The 13,836-nt window shown below is 36.0% G+C and overlaps 2 protein-coding genes across 4 annotated transcripts; one reads left to right on the top strand and one right to left on the bottom strand.

Moving 5' to 3' along the window:
* Positions 1-1,433: 1,433 nt before the first annotated feature.
* On the top strand, positions 1,434-9,133 carry LOC108995970 (flowering locus K homology domain-like). 2 transcript variants are annotated; one of them, XM_018971663.2, is made up of 7 exons: positions 1,434-1,558; positions 2,176-2,459; positions 6,058-6,307; positions 6,547-6,695; positions 6,959-7,240; positions 7,944-8,138; positions 8,815-9,133. In XM_018971663.2, the coding sequence occupies exons 2-7, from the start codon at positions 2,187-2,189 to the stop codon at positions 8,998-9,000; spliced, it is 1,335 nt and encodes a 444-aa protein (XP_018827208.1). In that variant the 5' UTR covers positions 1,434-1,558; positions 2,176-2,186; the 3' UTR covers positions 9,001-9,133. The 2 variants fall into 2 exon arrangements, with proteins under 2 accessions (XP_018827208.1, XP_018827207.1); XM_018971662.2 differs by having other exon boundaries at positions 1,440-1,558; positions 2,161-2,459.
* Positions 9,134-10,046: 913 nt separating this feature from the next.
* On the bottom strand, positions 10,047-13,595 carry LOC108995969. 2 transcript variants are annotated; one of them, XM_018971660.2, is made up of 4 exons: positions 13,538-13,595; positions 13,316-13,355; positions 12,810-12,896; positions 10,047-12,498 (listed from the first exon to the last, which is right to left on the bottom strand). In XM_018971660.2, the coding sequence occupies exon 4, from the start codon at positions 12,473-12,475 to the stop codon at positions 10,241-10,243; it is 2,235 nt and encodes a 744-aa protein (XP_018827205.1). In that variant the 5' UTR covers positions 12,476-12,498; positions 12,810-12,896; positions 13,316-13,355; positions 13,538-13,595; the 3' UTR covers positions 10,047-10,240. The 2 variants fall into 2 exon arrangements, with proteins under 2 accessions (XP_018827205.1, XP_018827204.1); XM_018971659.2 differs by lacking the exon at positions 13,538-13,595 and having other exon boundaries at positions 13,316-13,518.
* Positions 13,596-13,836: the final 241 nt, after the last annotated feature.

The following is a 13,836-nucleotide window of genomic DNA, read 5'->3' on the forward strand; positions in this document are numbered from 1 at the left end:
ACCGACGTTGTTTGTATTTTAGGAGTAAGCTGTCAAGAAGCCTAGTACATGTTTAAAATTAGAGGCGGCGGAATCTACTCTAAGGAAAACGTCCATCACAACATGCTTCAACATCGAGTTCTTTCTTTCTAATTTGTTCTTGTTATTTTACATATTCTCTAGTTTACAAAACATTTCAGAATATTTTCTAACAATACTTCGCACCATAATTCTGATAATTAAAATAAATAATAAATAAAGATTGGATCTTAATTAGAGAGGGTGCAAAGTATTACCTTTTTATTGTTTGAGGATGTATGACTCACAATATGTGTCTACATGTCACTCACTCCAAGACTTTAGATTTCAAACACATATTGAGATTATTATACTTTATCTATCTTTCTCGCATTAAAAATAAATAAATTATTGGAAAAATATACTTTTACACTCCTAAAATATTAAGGGTGTTGCACATAATTTTATTATCCAACTATTAAAAATGGAACTATGCTCTCTCATTTCATTTTAGCAGTTAAAATAGATAAAAGAAAATTGACCAATTAATTATTTGGAAAAGTGTAGAATGCCATTTTTAGATAGAAGGATTAAAATAAATTTATAAATTTATATGATTTGATCTCATACCTTAATATCTATTTTTTCATAAAAGAATTTTATGATTTAACGTAACAACACATATTTATCTTCATAATATCCCTTTGCGGATGAAATATTTTTGTTTGAAGATTGCATTGTATCAAGTGTAAAATCATATTTATCAATGGCAATTTGCATGAGATCTTATTCCCGGATATCCCCTCGATCAGTCACGCGTGACCAGTCTTGGATGCTCCCATTCAAAATTATTAAAGGTGCCAAATTCCCCCATGATATCACTTAGGAGTGATTTAGATTCAAAAATGAATTAAGATGATTTATGAATAATAAAATAAAATTTAAATTACTTATTATATTTTGTATGAAAATTTTAAAAAATTTATTTTGAAATTTGAAAAAGTTAAATTATTTATTATATTTTATGTAAGAATTTAAAAAAATTATAATAATGAGATGAGATGAATGAAAATGAGTTAATGTAAATTGTGAATGCAAACGAAATATTGGGTTTGGTTATATAAATTATTTATTTAAAAAACTAAAAAACAATAATAAAAAATCATATTATAATAATATTTATTTTACTGTTTAACATTCATTTCGAATAGATTTAGATGTTGAAGTGAGTTGAGTTGAGATGATAAAATATTATTAAAATATTATTATTTATTATTATTATTATTTTGAGATTTAAAAAAGTTGAATTGTTTATTATATTTTATATTAAAATTTAAAAAAATTATAATAATGGGTTGAGATGAACTCAACTTCAACTTCCAAACAAAGCCTTCATCTCGAGTAACCAAACACGATTTTCAAATAAAAATAAAAATAAAAAAAACCTTACTACTCTCTCTATCTCCCACTCTGTCTCTCTCTCTCCTAACCTAGACGCTACGCTCTAATCGGTGTCTCCCCAGCTCTCTCCGTGCGGAAGATTTCAAAGACTGATCCCTCTGTAAGTAGATTCAATCTCTAATATACTACAGATAAACTTCGTTTATTGTACGCTGTTTATTCTGTTCCTTTTTCCTCAATGAGTTTTCCCCCCTAGGGTTTCATATAAATACGTTAATAGGAGTGCGTATGCGTATTTGTGTATCCAAATTGTTCAGTTTCTGGAACTCGCTGTGTAGCTTTGAGGTTTTGTGTGATGATTGAATTTGGTTAACTTTTGATTTACATGTTAAATATGGGAAAGGACGGCGAAATGCCATATTAAGACTGAGAAATTGCATATTTTTGGCTTTAAGATGTAATCGGAATTGTAAAATTTTTAATACTTGGAAGTTGTTAAGTGGATATGGAAAATTAGTCACAGTTGGGAAAGCTTGGATTTGCTGCATCAGTTTTTCATTCACAACTAGTTTTTTTTTTTTGGCAGTCATTTACATAAAAGAGTAGTTAACTTCATATACTCATAGTTTGATGAAAATGTAGATAAGGTGTAAGCAGCCAGTCCTTTTCTAATTTCTTTTTTTTTTTTTTTTTTTTGGGGAGGGGGGGGGTTGTTCTTTAATATGTTCAATTATAGATGTACATATTAATTAGTTTCCATAGGTTGGTTTTTCGCAGGAAGCACTGAAATGGCTAATGAAGATGTAAATGAACACGAGTCAACTGATGCGCCTGAGAATATAGATCCTCCACAGAAAGAAGGATCTCAGATTGATTTGAAGGGAAGTGGAGAAAAAAAGTGGCCTGGATGGCCTGGAGAGAATGTATTCAGGATGTTGGTTCCTGTGCAGAAGGTTGGTGGCATTATTGGTCGCAAGGGAGAATTCATTAAGAAAATCATTGAGGAGACAAAGGCTCGGGTTAAAATCCTGGATGGTCCTCCTGGGACCTTTGAAAGAGCAGTGAGTTACTTTTTCTATAGATTTATATTTATTGGGGGTTTATCCTTATGTTTTGGGCATTTTTGTATTTGTTTCATTTTCTGTGTTTAAATTATCAATCATCTGATGATCCCATATATTTTTACCGTATAATGGTTTGACTGATTATCTAACCTGCTTTTGATTTGTGAAATGAGTTAGAGTTGTTGCCAATAGCATTCTTGTTCTCATGTTTCTTGTGATATAAATGTGTGGAGTACTGAACTCATTTAACATAGCCTTAACTTCAGTTTAGTTGGGGAAACCTATGGATACTTTTTAACTAGTTGAGGTCGTTAACATGTATATTTTTCCTATGATAATCATGTTCCGTGGATCTCCCCTGACTAAAATATCCTTTCTTAACGTGAATTAAATAAAATCATGTTTCGTCATGTGTCATTAGTTGGTCTCCATGACACGTGATGAAACAATCTTAAACACTTATCTCATCATTTTTTCTTAATAGGAGACACCTCTATCTTAAAAAGGATGACTGCATTCATCACCTAATCTTTCCTTGTAGTCCTACTCATCTATCTTCAAATTTCTTATTTTGTGTACGTTTATTATTAGGTAAATAACCATGTAAATCATGCATAAATTTGGATGGAAAACGCTTGACATGTGCAACATGCATTTGATCAATGTGAAATGAGGAAAATTCTCTGAAGAGAAATTGGGACCCAAACTCACCATTTATGACCCTATCTATTAGTGGGATGAATCAAATGAGTTTAGTTCCCAGTTTCATTAAGGAGGGCGGCCGGCGGCCGGCGGCGCTGGGTTGGGGGGGTGGGGAGGTTTCCTTTTTTTTTTGTGTTTCACTTTTACATCCACAGTTCTTGCAAAAAAAAAAATGAAACTAGCAACTTGAACATGGGCCCAAATGATCATTTCCCAAGCACCAACATAACAAAATGGAAGAGAACCCTATAGCCAAAGTTGAGCAATTACTAGAATTGTCAGGAAGCTCTTATGGACCCAAGATCTAACCTGGTTGCAAGATGTTGCCATCTTAGCCCAAGGGACAGAGCCCTTCCAGGAGGGGTAAGGATTCTCTCAAATATAGAGTATGCCCTACATGCTACCTGTGTGCTAGGGCTTTGCCTTTTGTGTCTTTTAATAAAATCTTTGATTACTTATTAAAAATAGTATCCAATTTTTTTTTTTATAGTTAAAAAGAGATCCAATTAGTTAAGATATGAGGTGTTTCGGTCATTCCTGTCAATGTAAATTTTTTGGAAGCCAAATTACCAAAACACCTTATATTTTGCACTAAAGGGATATCATTCATTTAAGATGAATTGGAAAAAGATCCTATTGTTTCTGGGGGATCAGGATGAAACTTGGCTGTGGCGGACATGCTTTTTTCAGCGGTGAAGTGCGCAGCTTCCATAACTTGCAGCAATATTCTATATTGTAAAGAGCTTCTGTACTCTATTTGCATGTCTTATTGCATAGACACCTAAAAAGAGAGTTTGATATTGCAGAAACAATGAATTCTCATAGGAGAACTCTTTTTGGGGTTTTCGAAAGGGGAAAAGAGACGATACAAAAACAATTGTAAAGGAGCAAAGAAGTAGAGGCACGGAAAAGAGAAAGATGGAAAAGTAGTTCTTTCTCATACATTTTCTTGTCTTCTTAAATCAGTTCAATACCCATCTGTTTTGTCCTACCCCATAATACCACATTGATTTCCTTTTGAAAACCTCCTCTTTATGAACAAAGACCGAGAGATCTTTGGATTGTCAAACAGTGACTGGATGGATAAGAGCATTCTGCACGTGATATATGGTTTTTCTTTTCCTTCTCCACATTGTCTGTATAAGTTGGTCATTTTCTATTTCAGAGGTTCTTTGATTATTTTACATAGCAAAAGTGCGCATGCATGAAACACTCTGAAATTTCAAATTAGGAGATTGGTTGCAGTAATTTTAAGTTTGGTGGTGTGTTTGAAAATAGGGGGGTATTTTTAAATGAAGATGTTGATACGTAACATCTCAATTAATGGGTGCAGTTTTATTGGTTTTTTTCTTTAACCTAATTAATATGTGCAGTGCTATATACTCTAGAATTGTTATTGGTTTGGTATTGCTTGTTGGAAGTCCATGAAATAGATGCATGAAGCTTCTTGTTTGTAATGAAATCACTATCAGATGTTTCGAACAACCACTGCTATCAAATGTTCACAGAAGGACTAACTGTTTATATTGATCTGAACGCAGTAACTAGCAATAGATGAACACTGTCATTTATAATAAAATATGTTCACTCAAATATTTAAAAGAGATGCCAAGAAAATTGGGTTACTTAATTTTTTTTAAATTGTAAAAGATAATAAGACTGAAGTTGAAAGGTGAAAAGAAATTAACAGAGGCTAAATCTAAAACAGACAAAAAAGTGTCTTTTGTCACAATAACCAAAATGAATGTGTGCAGGTTCTTCGCATATCTAAGGCAACAAATCAGTGAACAAAGTGGCTTCAAACTAGAAGAACCAAAGATCAAGTTTGCAGGGATCTGTTCTGAGCATTACAATTGCTGAAAAGTTCTTTTTGTCTTAACAATCAGGATTACATTGTGCAGAATTTGGTATCGTGAAGCTTTCACTGTATCTGGTAACTACAGAACTTGGTCGCTGGTGTCTTGCTGGACACTGTTAAACTTTGTACTAGGAAACTCTTAAATTGTCATCACTATGATCTAGTATTACTAACAAGCGTCACAAACTTGTTCCACATAATATTGAATTAGCCCAAACTAAGTGAAAGCAGAGTAATATAGCTTGTCAAAACATTGACTAAAATCTAGAATGTGAAATATGTCTCAATCCACTTTACCACTAGAGTGGCATAAGTAAATAGCTTATTAGTAGTCCTAAGAAAGTCATTTAAACATATAAGTTTTAACATAAATAGACAAAAGGTAAAATGCATACACAAAATATGCGAAATATTAAAATGCTTGTGTTCAAGATTTTATTCTTATCATGTCTTAATATGTATGCACCACTCTGGTTTTGGGGTCTTGGTTTTTCACCACCACCATGTCAAAAACCTTTAAATTGATAATGGAGTGGTTTCTTGCTAAGAAAGGTTGGAACACAGGTGTTGTATGGTTTTTGGTGATTGTTGTGTTAGCTTCTCCTGACCCTCCCCGCTCTCTCGCAAACCCCCAATTTTCCTTGTCCTTGTGGACTACGTTAATCAATTTTAGTCATGTGTTCCTCAAGTCTCCTGTATGTGGCACCTTAATGACAGTTTCACAGTCTTAGCACTGTGGTGGTTTTTCATCTACGTATTGTGAAATTCTTTTAGTTTGATGTATTGTTTGGATGATTAGACAGATCAGGATGGGATGGAACACTTCTTTCCAGTATTATAACATAGATTATTCATTGTGTTGTTGTAAGAAGCTAATTTTTTGTTTCAATGGATTAAAAGGTTGAATAAAGTTTTGGTTTTGGTTTTTCTGTCTTCCATGAACTTCATGAGCCACAGCTGGATGTTTTGTCTCTTAAGAATCATCGTTTGCTAATGTTGCTATCTTCACTGTTTGATTCTCTTGCCTTTTGTAAGGTGATGGTTTCTGCTAAAGAAGAGCCGGATCTCCATCTTTCTCCTGCCATGGATGCTTTATTAAGAGTTCATAAACAACTTGTCGACTTAGACACTGACCCTGCTCATGCTGTATCTGGTGCCATGGGCACTATTACTACAAGGATTCTAGTGGCAGATATTCAGGCAGGAAGCCTAATTGGGAAGCATGGCTCCACTATAAAGTCTATTCAAGATGCTTCTAATTGTACCATCCGTGTTCTTGGTGCAGGTAATCTTGCAAAATATTATTTCCATACAAGAATGTTACTTGTTTTTTCTTCATTGAAGATTTTGAGACAATGTAGTTGTATTCTTTGGGTTGTGAGAAATGCATTTGTTAGTTTTTCTGTGCTGCCAAAGATATGAGGGACTCAATTTACTCCATCATAATGTTGATAATTTGACTGTTAAATGTATATCACAGAAAGGCTGCTTCAATGTCCTGAATTTTATCATAATTTACCGCAGAAAATCTGCCAACTTTTTCTCTGCAAGATGATAGTTTAGTTGAGATACAAGGGGAACCCACTGGTGTGCACAAAGCAGTTGAATTGATTTTGAATCATCTCAGGAAGTTCTTGGTTGACCGCAGTATTGTTGGGGTATTTGAAACTCAAGTAAGTTTCTTCCTTGAGTAATATAGGATTAGAATTCATGTGGGACCTGGTAGGAAGTTATGTAAATGTGCTTGAATCAAATGTTTTTGCTTCTAGAAAAGTTGAGATGTAGAGTTTGACCCATTTTCTCAGCCAAATTACATTTTCTTTTTGCAAGAGTATTGTGGGCTCAGGGTGGGTAGCTTTGATTGGTTTTAGGCAGTTATTAGATTTTTTCTAGTCGCCCACCTATTTTGACATGTATAATTGTTTCTATTGGTCAGATGCAAATGCCAAATGTCCGAGCAAATCAGAATGTTCCTCCACACCAATCCTGGGGTCCACCTACTCAAGGTTTTCCAATTAGTGACGGTGCTGGACCTGGTTTTGCTCCTAATACTCAGTATATGCAGCAGCCTCCACGTCATAATGAAAATTATTACCATCCTGCTGAAATAACTCCTTTGGACAGTAAGCATCGTCAGGGGCCTCCTATGTATGGAAGGGATGCTTCTGTGGGGCTTCGTTCGTCAATTGGGCAGCCACAACAACCAGTGGATACGAAGGTTCTTTCTGCTTGCTATGATCTTGACTACTATTAAGAATTTGACTTGGGTAATCACTATGATATTGTTACCTTCGAGTTGAAATCCAAAATCTTTGATAATAGAGCAAATGACAAGAAATGACAGATTTTTGGATTTTATCTCACTTTTGATCTTTTTGGTTTAGGAGTCGTCTTCTGTAAAATTTATACCTATCAAGTGTTTTTGGTTGAAGGGTAAAACTTATTATGCATGCATTTCCACCACATGCATCTGCTTTCCTTTGGCTTTGACTCTCATAAATAAGGGATTGGGCTGGATGGTATTGACGCTAGAGGTCCGGACCATAATTCTTTAAAGCATCATTGGGCCAGAACTCTCCTTTTGTGGCCCACATAGTTTTTGTCTTTTCTTTTTTGCTGAGGAAAACTGCTTTATTTGTATTGCTGCTGTGAAAATGAACGTTTGGTGTGATATCAGTTATTCAATCTGCTTTATAACTAGCACCTTAGTGTAACGTTAAATAATGTATGAAAACATTCCAAATTAGGGGGTTTGTTCAGTAACTTTAATCACACAAAAATTACAAGTTGCAACTGATTTTTTTTATTGTATTTTTCTCCTCCTAAAAACCCAGAAAGAGAGTGGCAGCAGGGAGGGAGGGGGTTGGCTTCTTCTATCACAAGAATATTTATATATTATGCTGTTTAATTCTGTTGTGTAGGTTATGCAACACATGCAAATTCCTCTATTATATGCAGATGCTGTAATTGGTAAATCTGGTGCGAATATAAGCTACATACGTCGTGCAAGTGGGGCAAGTATTGCAATACAGGAAACAAGGGGTGTGCCTGGGGAGATGACTGTTGAAATAAATGGATCGGCTTCACAAATACAAACAGCTCAACAGTTAATTCAGGTATACATTACAATTCTTGTGGTTGTAACATGTGCAATGCTTGCCTTTATTCTCTTGTTTCTTTCAGTTTAATTAGTTTAATTAGTATGATTTTGTTTGTTTGCCAGTCTTATTTTTATTTTATGATGGTTATTTTCTTATCTGCACTTTTTAGTACTTTGAATTTTTTCCTTGATTTGGTACTGGCATGAAATCTGAAGTGGTATTTGCTTTCTGTTTTTCAGTTGTATGTTTTACTTGTTTTGTTGAAATAGATAATAGGTAATTAGAGTATGAATGGATATGATTTTTCTAGATGTAGTTTAGCCGTCGTGTTAAAGTTTGTCTGTTTTATAGTGACAGTTTTCATGCGTTTTCGTGCTGTGTTCTAGTTTTTACTTATGAGACTCAGATGTATTTATGAAATATGAAAACGTAACTATCTTTTTATTTCCTGAACAAAAGAGAGCCTTCCCATCTGCGTGGTGGGAGATGGGGGAGGATAGACCCTTTTTTTTTCCTTCTGAACAAAACATAGCTGGTTTTGAAATCTATATTTGATATCTACTGCCGATACTTCAATGTTGTTTGAGTATAGGTTTCTGGTTACCATCATGTGATGCATGTCTGTCTCTCGCTGGTGCTTTACCTTTTACCTTTACCTGAAAACCCCTTACTCCTATATGCAATGATGCAGAATTTCATTGCCGAAGCTGCAACCTCTACGCAGAACCCAACCGGGAGATCAACCAACCAGGGTTATAATGCTTATCCGGGGCATGCTGCATATGCGTCTCCACAGTCCAACACTGGTGGACACACAGGCCATGTTGCACCTGGCCCTGACTTCGATTTGGCATATGGCAATAGTTATGGTTACTGAGAAGCCGGTGCGGTTTTTGTTGGTGTGTGTTCAGAGTTGGACACATCAATATGTTCCTGAATCTGATGACATTTTGTCTTCCATTTCTTAATACATGAACCAATGTGTTTGGCCTTTTTAGCTTCGGTCACAATACCCTCTTGCTTTTATTGCTACTTTGGTCCTCCAATCAGGTCTACTTTATTTTTCGTTGACAGAGAAGGAACTCGCGAAATCCGCACGGAAAGCTCATCATTCTTTCTTTCAAGATGAATGTTGGAATGCGTAAGCCTTTGCTTGCAACGCATATCTAAAAACATAATGATTCCTGAAGAAAGTTGTTCAAACGACTCGAAAAAAGCAGTTTCACTTTATTGATTACTGATTTCATCTATAACCACCTACTCACTTTCTGTCTTTGCACTCATATTAGAAGCTTGCTCGGTAAATAAGCAAAATAATGCCATTCTTTGTCCATAGTTTTTCTACTAATGCGGTACAATAATACTATTCATCATCTTAATTTTCATCATCTTCTCATCTTTCCATCATCTCATAATGTAGCAATTGGAAGTTATTTATTATATTTTACTTGTGAATTTATCTAATGTCACATTATGGGATGATGAATAAAATTTTTTCTTTTGAAAAATGCTTCTCCCACCTGATTGTGTGTTTTTTTTTTATATTTTTTCTTTATTTATTCATTTATTTAATGGTTAAGAAAGTGTTTTTTAATAAATTTTTAATTTTTTTTTCAAAATGTCTAAAGGAATTTAAAAATTATTTAGAAAAAAAAAAGAAGAAATAAAGAGAAGTACAATTTGCACCATCGGTGCAAAGGTCACATTTCTCAATGCCCTAGCATTGTCCTATTTTATTGTCTGTGCTGGCACATTTTGGTGGTGATTACGTTGTCATAATACGGAGAAATAACATCATCAGTGTCACAAGTTCGAAGATGCAAGTAAATATTTACAAATCTCAAATCCTCCGCAAATGCCATTAAACTCGATCAAGTCTGACTTGTGAGATGGGTGAAAAATAAGGAAAGCATTATAACGTAATTAAAAGCAAAGGAGGGGGAGTTGAGCTCTATAGAAACAATGCAATGGCCAATATTTAAAACAAACAATGGAGTGGACATGTGAAGCTGTCGCCTATCTAAGCTGAATATTTCTATAGAGAATCCTATGAAATAATTAAGGAAAAAATTCTGAAAACAAAGGCAGCTAAAAACTAGAGCTAGACAAATCTCTCTCTATATAGGTGCTGCACATGTTGTTCGAAAATGGCCAGTCTGATTGCAGCGGCTGCAATGCACAACACGTTTCACACGACCACCATCCTCCGAACGAACTCGCCGTTTCCTTGGTCGTCCGGGTGGCCGGAGTGATTTTGGTGGGTTTATGACCACCTCAACATCTTTATCCCCGTCATTCTGAAATACCTCTGACGTCTTCCACATTGTTTTATCTGGGATTGGGTGTATCGTTTGTGAATATGCCTTGCGATAATTTGCCACTGTGAAACAACTTTCAGTAAATCGATAAACATTCTGCCTGCAAGAGAGAAGAGCTGCCACAGCATGAGCACAAGGCAGCCCACAAAGTTGCCATCCACGACATGAACAGCAACGGGTTCGGATGTCCACTATATGTGAGCCTTCATGTGATATGACTTCAAATTCAGCTTCATTTGCTCGGAGCACTTGGTAGTTATGTGCACACTCAATAGCATCTGACACGCGCTGTTCAGCAGAAGGAACAAGTATAGTCGTCCACTGCATGCTTGCTTCACGACGCTCGTTAAACCAAGTCATCAGCTGTCGACGAATGTACTCCATCATTTGAATGATTGGAAGCCCAGAAGCTTCAACTATCCAAGTAGTCAAATATTCAGCTATATTAGCTGTCAGATGGCCAAATCTTGTACCCTCAAAATACGCAGTGGCCCACAAGCGAGGTGGGATTCGTCGAATCCAATAGGCAGCATCCTGTGAGATCTCTTCAATCTCAAGGATTTTGGCTTCAAACTCAATGATAGTGAGAGCATGAGCAGCCTCCCAAAGAAGATTGATGAGAATGGCACTGTTGAACTCCTTCTGGAAACTGTCACTAAGATGGTGCATGCAAAACCCATGGAAAGCAGTTGGGAAGTTTGCTTCTACTCCATCCACGATTGCCTTCTTCCTATCAGACAAAAGTGTAAGCCTTGGCATGTTCTCTGCATTAATTTCAAGCAGGTTATGCAGCTCAGAAAGGAACCACATCCAGTTATCATCATTTTCCTCATCAACCACCCCAAATGCCAAAGGAAACAAAGCACCATCTCCATCAAAACTAGAGGCAAAAAGTAACGTCCCAAGGTATTTGCTTTTCAAAGAAGTCCTATCAAGTCCTATAAATGGCCGGCATGCATTTAAAAACCCATAAATTGATGCTTGAAAGGAAATAAATAGGCGTTGGAAACAGTTATCATCAACAGGATTCCCATGAACGAACGCCATACTTCCTGGATTTTTCATTCTTATCTGGTCACAATACTGGGGAAGCAGACGATAATCTTCCTCGAATGATCCGCGAACTGAGGCCATGATTCGCTCCCTCCCCCTCCATGCTTGCTTGTATGATAATGCGATCCCATGGACCCGGTGTATCTCTTCTAATATCTCCTTCGGTCTATAATTTGGATTTTCCCTCAGGCGCTGTTCAACAGACTCTGCAACCCACTGCACTGAGGCTTGTTGATGACCGAGATGGGTAATTCCACCACAGGTATGTGGCTTATGGATGGTTCTAATTGTGAAGGTAGGAACACCTGGAAGCTTTGCAGCATGAATTCGCCAAGGGCATCCCTCACTTGCACATTTGGCAGTAAAACGAGTTTTGTCAGACTTGATTGTCTGCATCTCAAAGCGAAGAGCAATGGCTGCATCCCTCAGCGCCCTTCGGCAGCTATGGACATCAGAAAACTCTTGTCCAACAGTCAATTTGACATCAGAATCCAAAACTAGGGCTCTGGACTGGAGGACAGGAGTACCAACTAGCTCAGGTGCCATATCTGAGACGGGTATGATACCCATCTCATGATTCTGGTCCACAGCTAGATCTAAGCTCACCTGAAGATCATGGTTTTCTACAACAACCAACTCATGAGTATCACATAAACCAAGGGCATGATCCTGAGCCGTATGAGCCAATTCATCATTATGGTTTTCAGCATCAGTATGTTCTTGATCAGCTTCATAATCTTTATTTCCGTCCAATTCTAAACCATCTTCTTCACAATTTGCAACATCTGCATGTTGAGGAGCCATTCCGTGTTCATATGTCAACCCAAGAGCTAGTCCGTGGGTATGTCCTAAACCCAAGCCATGGTCATGGCCATCACCTAAGTCCATATCAATATCATGGGTCTGTTCAAACCCTGAATTATGACCATGGCCCATGATGAGATTGTTATTATGCTCTAGTGCGAAATGATGATCCAGCATCAACGACAAAATCCCAATTTTTCCTGAGAATCAAGTCATGGTTCACCATAACAAATCTAACAGTTAACAATTAACGCAACCTGTTAATGAAATCAAAAGCTCAACTTACAGCCAAAAGAAATTTGTTCTTTAATATGTGTTTTTCCTATTAGACCTGTCCAGAAAATAAATACTTACGGATCTTTTCTGTTACCTCCCACACAGGGCACAAACATATATATATATATATATAAATAAAAAATTCGGGACACTGTTCCTGGACACCCGGTGCCAATAAAAAAAAAAAAAAGAAGCAAAAAACAAGGTCAGAATTATTGTATCGAAAGAGATTTACCTAAAACTACATTCGCAAAATGCGTTTTTGCTATCCACCAGCGTTTTCCTCCAGCAGAAAAATCTTGTACGAATTAAGCTGAACAAACTGATAAATAGAGAGATAATACCGGTAAACACAAAGTTCATGAAGAGAAATCGAACTTGCAAAGAAGCCACATTAATGTTAGAAACAAATTCATAACATTCAAAAATCTTAATGTTTGTCATTATTTAGGACTAGACACTAGTTGTGTTTCTTTTCCTTCAAGAAATCAAAACATATATAGAGTCAAAGTTTCCATGACGCTGCGAAGCCTAATGAAATTACGCAACTGTTCGATTTACATTGGTTTTACTTCTCTTTTCAGTGGGTATATGTAACTAGTAACTGGTTGAGTTAAAAGTTCTATTCACTGTGAAGCCAAAAGCAATACAATTTTATTTCCTTTTCGTTAAATTTCTAGGGACCCAGACAGAAAAAACTTTCGCTCAGATAGAGAAAAAAGAGCACAATGAAGAACTCACGTTTAACAGAACCTTCCCGGAAACAAGCTTCAAGAGAACCCTGCAAAATAAATAAATAAATAAATAAATTATTAATTATGAAAGAGTCGATTTAGAAAAATAAAGTGAGCGTTAATATCATTTAAGAAAAACTGCGGAAAAAATGAATGAGATAGAGAGAGAGAGATGAGAGTTTGAGGGAAGGGTGGTGGGGGGGTTTTTTAGGGTTAAAGAGGGGAAAACCTGAAAGATGAAGGGCAGAGAAGGTGAAGACAGAGAAATTTCGAGGGGCAAAAGGTTTGGGTTCGCCTGCTCAGATTCGAGGGTATTTACGTCATCCCATTGTCCCTTTCGTACCATTTTATACCATTCCTTTTATTTTTCTTACCCACATTATTATAAAAAATTCTATTCATCACATACCATTTACCACACACATTACATAATTTTTTAATTTTTAATTTTTTCTCTTACAAAATATATAGTGTATAAATGATATGTAAAAAAAATTCAATTAATTTAAGAATAATAAAACAAACAAA

This window comes from Juglans regia, chromosome 1 (genome assembly GCF_001411555.2).
Source record: "Juglans regia cultivar Chandler chromosome 1, Walnut 2.0, whole genome shotgun sequence".
NCBI lineage: Eukaryota > Viridiplantae > Streptophyta > Magnoliopsida > Fagales > Juglandaceae > Juglans > Juglans regia.

Bases quoted from the DNA above. Each gene is read 5' to 3' on its own strand.
- LOC108995970 (XM_018971663.2), top strand. From the start codon at position 2,187: ATGGCTAATGAAGATGTAAATGAACACGAGTCAACTGATGCGCCTGAG. The intron at 6,696-6,958 runs GTAAGTTTCTTC...TCTATTGGTCAG, and splicing joins TTGGGGTATTTGAAACTCAA to ATGCAAATGCCAAATGTCCG. The intron at 7,241-7,943 runs GTTCTTTCTGCT...TCTGTTGTGTAG, and splicing joins AACAACCAGTGGATACGAAG to GTTATGCAACACATGCAAAT.
- LOC108995969 (XM_018971660.2), bottom strand. From the start codon at position 12,475: ATGCTGGATCATCATTTCGCACTAGAGCATAATAACAATCTCATCATG.